This window comes from Labrus mixtus, chromosome 17 (assembly GCF_963584025.1).
Source record: "Labrus mixtus chromosome 17, fLabMix1.1, whole genome shotgun sequence".
NCBI lineage: Eukaryota > Metazoa > Chordata > Actinopteri > Labriformes > Labridae > Labrus > Labrus mixtus.
Window position 1 is genome coordinate 8,222,285 of NC_083628.1, and position 16,674 is coordinate 8,238,958.

General features: G+C 40.3%; 1 protein-coding gene across 1 annotated transcript in view; it reads right to left on the reverse strand.

Moving 5' to 3' along the window:
• LOC132992611 (lipoxygenase homology domain-containing protein 1-like) overlaps positions 1-14,198 on the reverse strand; it is a 34,034-nt gene extending 19,836 nt beyond the window's left edge. The window contains exons 1-16 of the mRNA XM_061062041.1: positions 14,099-14,198; positions 13,736-13,921; positions 13,478-13,591; positions 9,157-9,271; positions 7,439-7,519; positions 5,657-5,841; positions 4,853-4,951; positions 3,832-3,980; positions 3,616-3,739; positions 3,002-3,252; positions 2,787-2,922; positions 2,467-2,627; positions 2,268-2,354; positions 1,161-1,296; positions 853-1,007; positions 573-733 (exon numbers count right to left, since the gene is read on the reverse strand). Of these exons, the coding sequence (XP_060918024.1) occupies positions 573-733; positions 853-1,007; positions 1,161-1,296; positions 2,268-2,354; positions 2,467-2,627; positions 2,787-2,922; positions 3,002-3,252; positions 3,616-3,739; positions 3,832-3,980; positions 4,853-4,951; positions 5,657-5,841; positions 7,439-7,519; positions 9,157-9,271; positions 13,478-13,591; positions 13,736-13,921; positions 14,099-14,198 (2,240 nt within the window). The remainder of the gene's footprint in view (positions 1-572; positions 734-852; positions 1,008-1,160; positions 1,297-2,267; positions 2,355-2,466; positions 2,628-2,786; positions 2,923-3,001; positions 3,253-3,615; positions 3,740-3,831; positions 3,981-4,852; positions 4,952-5,656; positions 5,842-7,438; positions 7,520-9,156; positions 9,272-13,477; positions 13,592-13,735; positions 13,922-14,098) is intronic.
• Between the last annotated feature and the right edge of the window lie 2,476 nt (positions 14,199-16,674).

The window sequence follows — 16,674 nt, forward strand, 5'->3', positions numbered from 1 at the left end:
CAGCCGGACAGGAAGAGTCTCCTTCCAGACGTAACACTACACCCCAGCCTTGTGGTTTGGCTCCAATTACTGCCAGAGCTGGCTGAACATTACGCACTTAGTGCCGATTTGTCGAGGCAAACCCATCCATCACCTGCCTAACTGCTTAAACACACCCCACTGAATGTTGTCCAGCTGCCTGATGTTTTGGTGAGACAGGGAGAGTAGAGTAAATATTTAACTCCAAAACTTTCCTATTTAACTTAATATTTCTTTAATATTTTCCTCTTGCCAAGACTGAAAGTGGGGAGAGACATCCTGCCTGACCTGAGTTTTACAGTATACGCATCCCAGGATCTCCAAATTGAACTCATTGAACTCAAATATTTACACAGATCTTAAGTATGATTCAAAATGGATTTACTTTGGACAGATTACGGCTAGATATTTACTCCAGCTAGATATTTTTATGTCTCCAAGCTGCAGTGTTCTATTTAGCATAAACATATGATAGATCTGAAATAACCCTTAAAAAAAAGTATAGTTGTGATCAAACTACTCCTTCATGACATGTGTAAAAATTATTTGCTTGCCTGTCACAGGGGAATTCAATGGCCAGACTCTCAGGCTGGCCGTCCTCTCTCACCATCACCTTATCAAGGAACCAGCCACAGCCTCCGCCGCGTCCATCATGGCCTACACGCACCCTGCGCACCTGGCCCAGGGACACGGCATCGATGAGAAACTCGTCATGCTGAAGGACAAAAAAAAAAAGAAGAGAAAAATCGAATGAACTCCAATAGCCTGCAGTGTGTTTTCCCGAACCATATTAATGTTTGTTCTTTGTATGGTTTGTAATAACGATGCGCTCACGTTGCCCTTTTCAAATTTGTTGACGTTGGTTTTGCTCGTGATCATGAGTCTCTCCCCCGTGTCGCCAAGGTCACCAATGATGTTGAGGAAGACGGTTGCGTCAGTGCCACTGCCGCCGACATTGCCGGTGCAGATTGTTGCGCGATACTTTATCACTGAAAAAGAAAACTGGTTCATCATCGTGTATGTACTTCTTAATGTCAACGTGGAGTTTAGTTCTGCACTTGCTCCCGGTGGAAAAAGAAGCACGCTTGTACTAAGTATCACCTGAACGGATTTGCATGTGTTTTTCTTAGTTTGTTTCTTACAGGGCAGCGGCTCATCGATGACCTTGCTGATAGCTGGAAGCTCTCTGACGATCTCATTGTCGTCTTCGTTGATGTCGAGCCAACGGCCACATTGGAAAGAATATTTCTCCATCGTCAGGGTTTTGAGTAACGTTAACTGCAGAAAACAATGATATTGTGGTTTAAGACATACCATCTTCATCTCTGGTTAATGTATACCTTTAAACACTTATATTCCAAACAATGACAGGGAGAAAGAATTAGTTTCTCTAACACATACTGGGCCACACAAAAAGGCACCATGAGCATAATGTGTAAAGCTAACAATTGATAAAAAAGTTTGATTTCTTTCTCTCAACTCCAGGCCGTTTCTGATCTGATTTTTGAGTCGCACGGCTGATTTTGAAGATGGGCCAAATTGAAGCTGAATCACACGTTTTATGCTGCACAGTGTACAGAGGGACACGACGGCTGATCGGGGCTCAATCAGCTGCTCTCGACCGGTCAGATACATTTCTGGCATGATTGAAATTTTGGTCGTACGACTTCATGCTTTTTGCACAGTGAAGGCAGAGACACAAACCGATTGCCTAACTTCAGCGTTTTTTTTCCCCCAGATTGCACCTGCGCAGTGGAATACAGCGTCTCTGAAAGCAACCTGGCAACAGCAAGGCATGCCTTTTTGATGTGTCATCCCCTCCTATCACAAAAGATATGAACAAAGAGAAACATCGGCAGGAAATAGCTACAGACCTCCCGCAACTTGGGTATGTTTGGTTGCTTGTGTTTGTTGGTGATAATGAGTGTTTGTGAGTGTGAGAGTGTTTTTGACAGTGTTTGTATTTGAGCTGTGCATAAAACTGAAATACAGCTGACTTCAACTTCAACATCAGTGCTGTATCCGGATTCAACAACGACAGTGAGCACTCAGATTGTGTGTGAGCACGTAATAGTGAGCTTTGGTTGAACATCGTAAACAACTCACTCATACAGTTTGAGATGACATTTCCCCCATGACATTTATATAATCCCACGGTGTATGCCTGGTGTTAGTGCGAAGAGAAGACATAATACTGCAGACCTGAAAGCTCACACTGATAGATCTGACAGAGAAAGCAATGGTCTCACTTTCGCTAAATGCCAGCCAGAGAATGGGTTCCTCTTCTCGTGCCAGATGCGCACTTTCAGCAGTTTTCCAATGTCCGGCAATTCAATCTACAGTGAAACCAAAAAATGTAAAAAAAAATGTAAAAAAAAATACATAATAACTTAGTGGGAGAACTTCACAGTGGAAGAAGCTCAGCTGAAAAAAAAGGCCAGGGCTTACCACGAACTGATCAAGCTGGGCCTGTTCAAAACTGTCCGAGTTGTTTTCCAGCTTGATCTCGTCAGACTTGCCCTTCTCTCCATAGATCTGCAGAAACACCTGAGCATCGGTCCCTGCTCCTTTAATGTCCGATGTCCAAATCCACAGGGACCAGGGGTACTCTGGAGGGGAAGAGGAGAAGATTTGATATTGAAGCAGTCTCGTTTTAATCAGAGGCAAACGTGTTTAAAAAAACAGATTCAATCAATCAAAACTAAAATAGAATAACTGTGATTTGCTTTTCGTCTGTTGAGCAGAGATCTGTAGTTTGATGGACTTGCTTTTCTGTTTTTTCTGCCTGAGGGAGACCATCTCGTACAGCTCCCTCTCAATCAGTCCATCTCCTTCGTCCTCGTCCAGCCACTTCCCGCACGGAAATGTCTGCTCAGTTCCCGTGAACGGACAATAAATCACCACCTAGAAGAGGAATGGGTTCTAGATGAGTAAAACACATTTTGAGAATCCTTTTGTAACCATTAACACGGATGTGTAGTACCTTCTCACAATACCATCCAGCACCCACAGCACCGTTGTCGTGGCCGATGGTGACCCTGCTGAGCGGGCTGATCAGTTCACAAATCTCCACGTTGAAAATATCGATGAGGCCACGCTCGAAAGCCCCGCCCTCCAGGAAGACTTTGCCACTGTTCTTTAAGCCTTTGAAGCCGTGCATGACGATGTGGATCTTAGAGTTGGTGCCAGCACCTCTCACATCTCCAGTCATCACTTGTACATTGTAAACAATGCCTGATAGATAAAGGAGAACACGTCGAAAAAAAAAGCTATTTTGAGAATTAGTTCTGAAGGAACGAGATTCAAATTCAAACTGATCGTCTTTTCTTTTCTAGAGGTCAAATTGTCCTTTGTGTTTGTTTTGACTCTTGGTGTTTTGAACAATGTTGTAACTGTTCCCCATAGACTGCTGCTATGCCAGAAGCAACTGGTCAGTGGATCCAGTGATCCATCTGTGATAAAAGACGTCAAAAAGGAATATTATCCTCATTTTGCTGTCTCCTTTTTGGATTATGTCTCATAACACCAAAAACTCAAATGACTCAAATGCAACTGGGCTTTTAAAGGTCATTTATCAGAGGAACGTATTTCTCTCACCCATTGGTTGCAGGGATCCAACCAGCACATCCCGCTGTATTTTACCATCAGCTTCATCCATCGCGAACCAGCGATTTACTGGAAACTCGTAAATTTCTTTGTTCCCCATGTCATCAACAACCACCTAGAGGAAGACATTATGTTTAATGGTCAGTGATTTTATTCAAGTGTGCATATCTGGTACCGATCATGCATACATGAGTGGTTTTCAAGTGCCTTATCTAGAAACCATCCCGCTGATGAGCCTCTGTTGTTGTGGCCGATGGTGATTTTCTTCAGTCGTCCCAGGTTTGGAGCTTCTATCGTAAACTTGTCCTCCGAGCCGCGTTCGAAGTTGTCTTTGTCACTGTCAAGTCGTCGCTCACCTTTAATAAGAAACAAAGGAGTTAGAATGAAAATCAAACCCATTGAAATAACGATGACGCATCATCCCAAACATTACAGATGATGTGCCGCAGATGATTGTACTGTACTGCGCTCTTATCTCAGCATTATCCACCACTACACTATTGTCTCATTAAGTCTTGTACACATTAGTCTTTGATTATTTGTGTTTATCGTTGATATTAAAAGGTTTATTTTTGGGCTTTTTATGCCTTTATTAGAGAGATAGGACAGTGGTATGCGGGAAAGGAGCCAAAGGATTCAGATTAGAACCCGAGGACCACAGCGGCCGTACATGGGTCGCCCGCACTAACCAGTAGGCTACCAGCGCCCCCTTCATTGTTGATATTGATTGTAATATTTTTGTACAGAGCACAGCTCACCAAAGTCACATTCCTTTTGTGTGTTAGCATACCTGGCCAACTACAATGATTCTGATTCTACAGGAACAATAAATATTGAATAATTATTTTCCAGTGGTGGTGAATTAAATATTAGCCACATGTGTCTACCATTCAAAAGAATGATCCATTAGCAGATAGTTTTAAAAATAACTAAATAGCTCTACATTGATAGTTTTTTTCATTTACTAAGAGAAAATGTACAAATGTTTCTCCCTCCATTTCAACAAATGTAAGGATTTGTCATTTTTCTTTTGTTTCTTTCTTTTCTGTTACTGTTTTGGTCTATAAATCAGAAAATGTTAAAAAAGTAATGTCTACCCAGGGTCTGGGAAAAATGAAACGTACATGTATGGCAACATTTCACTGACGTTTTTCATTCAGTTATTAAATCTGAGAGATCATCAACAGAACAATTAGTTATGAAAAGAAATCTTTAGTTGCTGCCTTACCTGTGTCACCGTTCTCTCCAAAGATGTTGAGGAAGACATCGGCATCAGTTCCGCTTCCCTTCATGTCAGCAGTGAACACACTCACTATGTACTTATTTACTGCGAAACACAGAGAAAAAGATGATGATACATCTTTGTGATCATTGCGCATGGAGGGCTTACAGAACAGTACATGCTGTCCATAAGTACTTTTGCAAACCATTTTCTGCCTTTACAAGTCATGCTGTTTTTTAATCAATAGAAAATTGAGTTGGACTTTTTGTCCGTCTTTAGATACTCTACACTGATGTGGATTCCAGTAAAAAAAATATTCAAAACAGTGTGTGTATGCGTCGTGTGGGTGACTGCCATATTGCTAAGACCACTTCCATACAGCGTGTGTGCCCACGTGTGTTTCTCTGAACCCTGGTTTCACCGCGCTCTGCTTGATTGACTGCAGCCAGGTACTGAGACGTCAGATCACATTACAACACATGTGGTGGTTCACCTGTGGATTACACTCAGATACAATCCAATTACAAGCTAACACCGCCAGATATCAGACACCTTTGTGTACAACTGGTCAAACACAAGGTGATAAAATTGTCGAGTTTCTGAAAAAAGTTAATTGTTTTCTTTAATTTTGTCTCAATGGTTGTTAGTTTCCTTGTTCTTTTTTATATTGGCTTTTGGACATTGAAAAATTGAGCCTTTTGATTATTTACTGTTGTTAGACATATTTGGACTTTTAATCGACTGTTGTGTGTTTAACCTTTGCTAAGCCTTGTGTCTGCTCTGTGTTATAAGTTTTCCAGAGTAGCCTACATTTTGGGACGTCCATGGGGTTCATGCTTCCCAGCAGGTCCCTTACAAACAGATTGTCGGCCTCCTCCCGACTCAGCCAGTTGCCGCAGGCGAAATAGAAGCGCAGATGTGGCCGGTTCATGTCGGTCACCACGACCCTGTCCAAGAACCAGCTGGCGTTCATCCCTGTGTTGTCATGCTCGATCCTGGGGAGTCAAACATCAGAGTGTGATATGAAATCACTCTGCAGGTAATCACAAATGAGCTTGAAACAAACACTTGTCACAATGCCTCTGACAAAGACTATTGCTTTTGATCACTGTCATTCAAAATGAATAAAAGGGATAGAATAGTGAAAATGGAATAAAGCAAAAATGGTGACAAGCAAATAGAAAAGGTAGGATTCAAACAAAAGACTTCCTAAAATACTTACTGAGAATGGTAAATGTTTTGGGGGTATTTTACGACACTACTACCAAGTCAGTAATAGAGACTATATATCTGATAAGGTATCCCAGTCTAATGTCAGCAGCAAGCCCCTTAAGACTTCCAGAGCTTCTACTCAGCTGGCTGTCTTATATTTTGCCAGGCTGTATAAAAAAACGTGTTTGTAGAAACTTTAGACACCTTTTTCGTCATGTTTCCTACAAGTTGTGCTTAGACATTTATTATTGCTGCCGCCTACATTTTTAATGTACTTCATATTTATTTTCTAGACTCAACATTTTTTTAAGCAACTGAATCAACTCCTACAACCCTGATTCTTTAAAAGAAAGAGCAAACATCTACTCCATGAGGTGCACAATGTAATCTTTAGATTTTTGTATCCCAAATCCTTTCGGAGAAGTTAATCTTTTACCATGAAAATAGCTTTAAAATTTCCCCAAGAGATATAGATTTGAAAAACTTTACTTTGTTTAGGTTATTTAAAAATGATTATTTATGTCAGTCATGGATTCTCTAGCACAGCTTTTGAGCACAACTTAAGATCCATCTCTATGACAACTGAAAACACTGTCCACTAATGGTATATGGACTTGAGCTTGTATAGCGCTTTTCTAATCTTCTGACTACTGAAAGCGCTTTAACACCTACCCATTCACTTCACATCCATTCACACACTGATAGCAGAGGCTGCTATGTAAAGTGTCCATCAGAAGTAACTAATCCGTTCATACACATCCACACATCGCCGACGAAGCAGCGGGAGCAACTTGGGGTTGAGTGTCTTGCCCAAGGACACATCGCACATGTGGCTGCAGGAGCTGGGGATCGAACCCCTGACCTTCCAGTTGAGAGAAGACCGACTCTACCACTGATCCACAGCCGCCCAACTTATGATGTCATATGGTAAAAAAAAAAAGTTTTAACATGCTGCTAGTGGACCTTAACTTGGAAATTGCACAATATTTGGAGGAAAAAAAACATTGTTCTTTTCCTGAGTCACAGTGCAGCATCTCCACCTCTGCACTCATTGACTTTTAAATGCGCCCTGCTGCATTATTCAACCAATCATGTCTGATGGCTTTGATGTCACTCATCCTCCTTTGGAGTAAGACACAAGACAAGTAACACACAACAACAGATGGGGCTTAGCCCTTTGTCACCAGGGGAAATCCTTTGATAGCTAGCAGCACAGCTGGAAAAAGAGTGAGAAATGTTTCAGTGTGATCCTTTATGTAAGCTGCTCTTATCCTGCATGAGGCATTGTTTAACACAACTAAGATGTTGTGACCTGTAGCTGTGTTTTCTGAGTATCTGCTGCAGTCATGCAAACACCAAAGGTTCATTAAAGTACAGTACCTCAGCTTCTTCAGAGGGCCAATATTGTGTGTTTTGACACGGAAAACATCTGTCTTATTCTTCTCGAATGCAGTTCGACTTCTGTAAAATAAAGTAAATAAAGAAAATGTCAGAATTTGTGAGAAAGATAAAATGTGTGTGTTTATGATAGATATAGATAATTATGTCCTTCTCAATTGTGATAGATGACAGGGGTTATAGAGAAGACAGCCAACTAGACTGAACTCTGGAACAAGCAAGTTACATCTCTTGAATTAATCCAGTTTAGGGTGCCCTGGTGGTCTCATGGCGGTGGTATAATCTGAAACCTTCTAATCCTCAGCCACTTCGACGCCTCCTCCTCTTCATGTACTTCTACCCCTCACAGAGACGAATGAGTTGCCCCACTGCCAAGCACAGCGAATCAGACACCATTTTTTTCCTTAACTGAGAATGCCTGCCTTTGTCTCTGACCCACATCTCCATCTGTTCTCCTTGCCCAACAATACTCAACCCACAGACAATGCCAAGGCTCTTATAATTAAGGTGCATGGTGTCAAAAAAACTGCCAAGAACGAAATTCTCCCTACGCACTCTTGAATACATGGCCATGTTCTGTTTCCTGTTTCTAACATTACCTGTGGGACAATGATGTGGGGAAAACTTGATATGAAAAAAGCAAACCCAATGCAAACTTTGAATTTCATGCAAATCAAATTTGTATTAATTGCAATTAATTTCCAAAGAGTTGCATTTTCCATCTGCCTTAGCAGAAATAGCAGTTCTCCCTTACCTGTATCATGTTTTAAATATTCTTCAGTGTGTACACAATACAGGCAGGACCTAATTTATATCGGAGTAAGGTGAAACTCCTGCCTATGCAGAATGTTTATTATATATGCAAAAGTAGGTCATCAACAGTCATGTATAGTGTTTCCTTAGCATAGCAGTGTTACAGCCACACAGCATGAAGACACTGAATACATGGCATGTTGATGCTCACCGAAGTGGATGAACGAGACCACCACAAGGTGTGTGTGTGTGACGAGGTCCAGCTCACAATAAGATAGTATACCCTATACGCTGCAGCGGTAACCCTATCTGTCAATCAATGTGTGCAGGGATAAAGGGAGCCTGCTGCTGATAAGATCCCGAGAGTCATTCGATCATCCTCAGAAATGACATGGTGGTTTTCTTTCATTTAGCTGTGAATGGAAAAGAAGACCGGCCATGTCACATAGTTCCTCCTTACTCCAGATATTCTTTGTCCGACACTTAATGTGACTGTATAGAGGAGAGATTCCTGCGCCACATGTTGCAACCATCCACCTCTTCTCTCAGTGAACTGTTTGTAAGTTTCAGGGTTGAGATGGTTTTCACTATAAGGGAATTCATTCCTCAGTTCAATGTTGAGCAGGAATGTTCCTCCATACAGTGTAATGTGCAAAATACAACCCAACACAAGGACAGAATTGTCTCCGTCCTTTTTGTATACTGATTGGAAAATACCTCTTTGCTGTGCTGAAAGATCAGAGAGGAATAAAGAAGATTAAAAGTTAACAGCTGACAATGAACTTGAAGTTGTAAACTAGCTAAGTTCAATCAAATTGACACAAAATTGTCTGAAATAATTGTAAAACAAATCAGAGTAGAATGAGTCATTGAGGTTTGAACAGGAGTTCAAGACAACATATCAAGCTGTAGTTCAATGACATCAACATAAACTCTTTCAAACCTACTTGCTTGCCAGATGGATTTTAGGTGAAACGCCAAAGTCTCCAAAAAGGGTCACAAACACATTAGCATCTGTCCCGGCTCCTTTCACATCACCAGTGATAGTGACCACCTCGTACACTGAAAAGAGGGGAGAGCGGAGATTAGAAAGAGAGCGAGGGAGGAACATTTACGCTGTACTGCAATAAAAATGTCCAACATGAAACAATAAGAGCTATTTTATGTTAGAATGGAATCCACCAGAGAGCGCGAGAGGGACCTTCTCATTTGAAAACTGGTTGTCATTACCTGCTCTCATTAATTGTGGCTACCCCCAAGGCTTGGTAGTAGGGCCTCTTCCATTGCTCTATTTTTCTAAAATGTAACCTCCGGTATCACTTCTGTGAATCTTCTTCTGCTGATGGCATCATTTTATTTACCAGTTTCACCCAGCGATGTCTGTTCACTGAATAATGTTAATACTGAATCACAGTCCTCATGTTTGGCCTCACTAGCTTTGTCACTTTTTTCTCTCTTTTATTGCTTTTTTCTGATTTATAAATATGGTTGCCATATATGTTATGTATCATCCTTTTCTATTGCATTTAATTTCATGGCTTTTTAATTGGAACTCCTACTAATCATGTGTACTAAGGCAGTTTCTAAATTGCATGTCTTGACTCTAAAACACTTTGGGTCGATGCCTGTTTTTTTAACGTGTTATATTGTTAAAGTGACTTGACTTGTTAATTATTTTTTATTTATTTTATATTTTTTATTCTGAAGGTAAAGCCTAGAATTAAAGGGCAAATACAAAGTCACATCCTCATGCAGTGTCCAATAATCTATAAACATTAGGTAGCATCATGTTTCCTTCCATGCGTGTTTGCCAGGCAATTCAAGGCAGTGAATCAGCAGCGAATCTATGTCTAGTGTGATACATAAGCCAAGAATCTCTCTCAAGTTTCACAAATGTGTCTCCTCGTCTGACCACTGAGTTGATGGGAAGGTAAACAGGATGAAAACTGAGCAGTCTACCTGAGTCTGTGTCATTTAAGGTGCTTGTGTGAGGACGGCAGTAGAAAAGTGGATACACACATGGTCACTGTTTGTGTTTTTAAGTCTCTGGCAGCTAAGCAATATGGAATTGTTAATGGACGACTTAAATGTCTCATAACAGCTTGAAGGATTTGTATCAAACTTGGTACAAGCATTCCCCCATTCAGCACCACCATCAGGACAAAAATGTACATCATTTGTTGATAGTAAAGAAACTTTGGTCCTTTTAGCCTCATGTGTTACTGTGTTTGGAGCTAATTTGCAAACGTTAGCAACATGAGAAGACTAACATGGGAAAGGAGCTCAGGGTCAGACTCAGATCTGAAGGCACATTTTAAGATTAGAATAAAAGGTAGAAACAAAATGACCTACCCCTGGAATTGTTGAGTCTTTGTCTTTTAAGTCTTACTGTATGTACTGTGACTCACAAGCCTTTTTCACACATGCATTCTGAGAGCCACTTTTTACGTTATGTTTGGTCAAAATGATTTCAAAGAGTCGACCAAGACTCATCTAATTTGTAATTCACAAGAATCCCAACTCAAAGATTCTCCATTTATTTAGGAGAACATTTTAAGTCAAATCTGTAGAGCATCCCGTGTTTGAGTTACAGTGACAGCAGCATTAAATGTTAAGCTGGAGATTAGTCAGTGATTGGCTATTGCCTTTGACACAATAGCTTGGTATATGCAGAGGTAACTCTATAGACCTGATGAAACGCGGTGTGTAAATGTAAACTCCTCTCTCCTTTGGTTGCGTAATAAGTCGTAAGGTAAACCAAAACGTATGGGGCATTCTGAGAGTAACAATGGGGGATAAAGTTGTGTCCTCTCTGAACAGGGGTAGACTGTTAGGGGGCCGGTTGGCAGGTTTCTATGGAACAGATAGCCTACTGGGTGAATGTTATAAAGCATTTGTGTGGACTGTAGGACTTAATATGTACTTTTTTCAAGTCAATCAAGAAATGCATAAAGGGAGTTAGAGTATAGGATAAATCCAATAAAGGAAATGTTAAAGACAAACAGATAGATTACAGATGACTTAAAAAGAAAACCTTCAGTGGAGGAAGTAGAAGGTAGAGACCTGATAAAGAGCAATTTGACCAAACTCAATCCTCCTGGGGACATGGATACCTAATTAACAGTAAGCAGATCTATTAGAACCAGATTAAAGAGAAAGAGAGACACCTGATAAAATCAAATAAACAGTAGCCTGGTAAAACTGAGCCTTGATAATCTCCCTGGAGCTTGGGGAGAACCACTGGAGCCAATGAGGTAAGAAAGCAAGTAAACACCCATGCATCATTGCCATTGATGCTACATAATGATACAAACTGCTCCTTCCAAAGTCTATGATCGGAAGCTAAAAGCATATTTACTTTGATCATTTACTTTATGGTAGTCATTGTCAAGCTGTGAAAATGCTCAGCATTCAGCACTCTCTGTCAGCATAATGGGGGTAAGAAAGTATAAAAAAGCTTTTGAAGTTCAGCTGTTTATGCATTGATCAATGTGAACTTTTTAAATCCGAAACAACTTTGAATACAGTTGAGTGATTCTTTTTTCAAATTGTCCGCTCCGAAGACCTTTCTTCTGGGGAAATCACTTCTAATTTGTTTTTGTTTTGCTAAACAAGTTTTGCTAGAAAATACTTCTAGACACAGACACCTAAGTTTGCAACAAAAGAGATGTTTGGCTTTGAACTTTAAATAGAGCGTATTTTTGGTCCTTTGTGATTTGCTTTGTTTGAGAAACTTTACTGCTAGTACTGCAGTTTGGTGTCTGTTACATCTTCCGTACATATTACCTCAGGAACTAGTCCGACTTTATGCTCTAACACCGGCTCCTTCCTGGGCGTAAAACGTACACCCAGGTGCAACACAAAATAAGGCTTCAATGCAGCTGGTGTACAGGGTATAGCTTTGGCCTTGTGGTTGTCTCGCGCCCACCATGATGTGGACGGCCCTGGTTCGTATCCAACCTTAAGCTCCTGTCCCTCTCTTTCTCTCTCTCTCCCTGATTTCCGACTCTATCCACTGTCCTGTCTCTCAAACAAAGGCATAAAAGTCCATAAATAAAAATGTTAAGTTGGTACCAACTTTGAGCACTAAATCGGTCCTAACGTTACACACAGGCACATGCCTATAGCTCATTCACTGGGCTCCAGCTGAACTCTAGTGTAGCCTGAGACACAAAGTATTATTTAGCCCAAACTTTAATCCTTACCTAAAGAAAAAAAAATAAAGTTTAGGTGCCTGAACTAAACAGACTGTGACTATTTTCAGTCATCGAGGTTATGGCATTACTGAGTTTATTCCAAAGGGCAACTGGATTGTCATCCAAGATATTTCTTCATCTTGGTAAGATCTGAAAAATTGCAAACTTTACACAAAGTATCTATCTATGGTTAAAGCTGCCACGATCATGGTTTGATTTGGGTTCAGGCACCAAAAGCATTTGGTTAAGTTAGTGTAGTAATTTATGCTGATAATATTGTAAATCAGTGTTGAATGTGGCTTGAAGCAGGACTCAGATCCCAGTCTCATTGGTAAGAGTGCTATATTTAACCCATTCCTTGACAACAACCTATTATCTGCCAAGACCGTTAATGCTCTAACTGGTACACAAGAAAGAAGTTAGCATATACTGTGAGTTCTCCACATGCAGGGTCACCATCTAGCATCATCTTTAAGTTAATATTTTTTATAAATGACATCACCTTCTTTGGATGGCAGTTTAACTTTCTAACTTAGCTCCCAGATAACAGTGATGCACAAAAAAACAAGTTTACAAAAAAAATACATTTTAGTTATTTAGGTAGAGAAAAAAAAATCCACAACTTAGCTTTAATTTAAATTGTTCATGTAAATGTTTTATCTATCCCATAAATCACACCCACTGAGGTCTTCTCCTTACTTCTTCTCTTAATCCTGCAGGATCTCATTCCCCTGGTTTAAAATAACCTGATCTGTATTGAAAAGATGACTGGCTCATAAAGAATCATCTGGCTCTTGGCATTACTTCTTGCCCAGGTGGTTCTCCCAGCCCCTGAGTCTGGGCCGGCACCCAGCACCTGTCTGTCCCGGAGCTTCTGTTTGGCTCCATTCATGTAGAACATAACTGAGCTTTCACCAAAGAACAATCACAAAAGGGCTTCCATCCAGGGTGCTAAGTTTTGAGCTAAAGGGTAATGGAGGATACCTGATTTTTCAGTTGGGAAGCAATAGGTGTGCAAATATGTGATGCAACTTACACTTACTTAAACTACAACTCAGTGTTAAAACCTCACCTTTCTTTTTGAAGTACTCATCCTCATATCCATCAGACGAGTCAGTGTGATACCCAAGCAGCTCATTCTGGTAGATCACAGCATAGTCCACCTGCTTATTTTTGGATTTTTTCCCTTTTTTCTTTTTGTCTTCATCACTTTCTGCTGATCCCTTCTTTGCCTTCTTCTTCTTCTTTTTCTTGGAGTCCTCCTCCTCTTCCTGCTCCTCAATCAATGGCTCCTCGTCATCGTCATTGTGCGACTTCTTTTTCTTCTTGCCGTCTTTCGACTTCTTATCCTTGGATCCCATCTCCTCTCCTCCCTCTGGATGCTCTGTGGAGGACTTTTTCTTCTTTTTCTTCTTCTCCTCCTTTGCTCCTTCAGTCACTTCCTCTTTGAGCTTCTCTGATTTCTCCTTTTTGTAATTGGTCTCGGGGTCATTATTGTTCTGCTCACCTTCCTCAGCTTCATTTTCAATCACAGCAACAGCTTCAGCATCACCATCTTGCTTCCTTTTCTTCTTCTTGTCACCCTCGTTTTTCTTTTTCTCTTTCCCTTGGGCCTCCTGATGGTCAGAGTCGTCTGCGATCTTGTGTTTCTTCCGACTCTTCTCTCCTTTTGAGCTGTCCCCACGGGTCACACCTTTGCTCCTCTCCTTTAACTTTGGCTCTGTTTCCTCTACTTCGTCATCAGCTTCTTCGGTTTCTTCTAAAGCTGTGGATTTTTTCTGTTTCGACGGCATCTTTTATTCATCCACTTCCCTGGCCTTTAGTTTCGTAAGTGCTGCCTTGAGTTTCTAATAGTGTAAGACAATTCATTTGACCCTTGGCTTCTGGGAGGTTCTGGGATGTTGAGGTGCAGAACCACCTAGGTGTGTGCAGCTGCAGGTATGCAGACTCAGGACATGCAGATGTACTGATGGCTGCCTGAATGTCTCCTTCCTGGGCAATATATATGGCAATACAACCAAACTCCACACACAACTCATGAAACATTACTGTCATGTCAGCCCCTCACGTGACCCACAGGAGAAAGCCCTGTGAAAAAGGAGCCTTACACAGAGAACTTATCCTCTCTGCCACGGCACTCTTCATTATTCATGGTGTCAGGATCGCTTTACGTGCCGGGGGCGTCTCGCTTTTACCTGCAGTCACACGCACGCAGACAGGTGGACACACGCCTAAACACATAAATACACACATACACAATCTCACCCTTACATTTCCTCTTTGGTTGTCCTAATATAACTTAAGTGTAACTTAGTGTGTGAATCACATTTACATGTCCTCAATGAAAGAAACTCATGAATGCCAACAGATTGACTCTAATCATAGATTTACAATGGATGAGTAAAGATCAATGCAGCAATGATTTATGTCTTTCATGGCAACTTTCTGCCAGCCTCTTGTCGATTGTCCAATGAACTCTCGAGAAGAAGCTTGTCCAGCAGATGGTCAACTTAGCTTAGCATAAAGACAGGAAACTTGTTAGCCTGGTTCTGTCCAATGTAGTTAATATATTTAGAACCACAGAAAATCATTTATATGGCTATTCAGAATGAACTGTCATCTACAAATGCAACTAGATTTAATCTCACCTGCACTACAAGTTTAAGTTTCTGTGAGAGATAAAATCTACCCAAATTACATTTTAACCAGAGCACACTGAGACAAGACTAATCTGTTGATACACAACAGCAATACAAACAATTGATTGCTCACAACAAAATCAGCCACTGAATCAAAACTTCCGTTTCTTGGATATTTAGTTCACAGTGTGGTCATTTTCAAGATAACTTCATGGTAAGACTAGACTCTGTGTCTGTATTGCTTTGATAAACCTTTTGAAAAACACAAAGTCAAATCTGAGACCAGATAAGAAATGTTGAATTGTTTACCAAGCATAGTGTTAAATATGAAATTGAATATTTCTAGCTGTATTTTAACATTAAGAGGTAGCAATAATATCGTTAGACATGCTTTATTCCTCTCTGCTAATTGCAGTGTTATCACGCTGGTGAACATATCTTCACTTGACCATAAGCCAAATCATCCCATTAGCCTTATTGCTGCCACCTGACACCTGATGTTGATATCGAGATGAAGGACAGAGTTTGGTCTTATTGATCTTTCAACGTTAGATTACCCTGCCCTCAGATGAAAGCAATGAGTCAGACCTCATTTGACCCAGTGCAACTAGGAACCAACCCCTACCATGAGAGACTAGATACTACAGTAATAATAATAATAACTTAGATTTATATAGCGCCTTTCATCAAACCCAAGGACGCTTTAAAAAGTACACCATGCTCATCTTTTAAAATACACACATGATAAGATTTTGAAAGAGGATTTGATGTAACAAATGGACTTCATACTTACCTTTTTTTCAAGATGTTGTGTCTTTATACCCAGCAGATCATAAGATTAGGTCAGCAACATTATTTTTTTCCTTTTAAAAGGAATAAATGGTTGCAGAATATATAATGAGACTAACCTAGCCGATCTTTCATGAGTCACACATAGCTTATTAACTCTGTACAGCTATAGCCAAGTCACTAAGTAGTGTATTCTTTATTCATGTGTCTAATATTTTATTAAATGTAAAAGCAGTCTTTGAAATTCTACTATTTCAAGCATTTATTTATTTTAGCCAATACATCCAATTCTATATAAGCTAACATATTCAAGCTAGCAAAACTGGCCTCCAATCACAGTTAGCTTACTTAGCCATATGTGTCAACAATTTATCAATAACTTTTAGCTTATTATTGCAACTAATTTTCCATACAAATGTCTCAAATTATATTTATTTAGCCTACTAGTTTCCAACAACTTAGGTATCTATTTTAATGTTTAACACTTACTTTAGGCTTACCTTATCTGTTTTACCCATTTCTCCATTAGGCTACTTAAACAATGTAGGTTACCTCAGCCAGGTATCAACCTCAGCTATCAGCTTTTTCCCCTGGCTAACTATTTCAATCATTTGATCAATAAGGCCTTTGTATAGCTAATTATCGTTGCTTTTTATTAATGTTGCTTTTAATTTGTTTCGCTACTGTTTCGCCTATTTTAAGTAGTTTATTAAAATGTCCCTATCCCTCTTCCTGCATTGTATCCCATCTCTCCCCCTATCCCTTTCCAAGCCCAGCGCAGTCTAGGCCTGTGAAGGCTGTTTCGTCATGAGCAGGGGATCCAGCCGAAGATTTCTGCCTT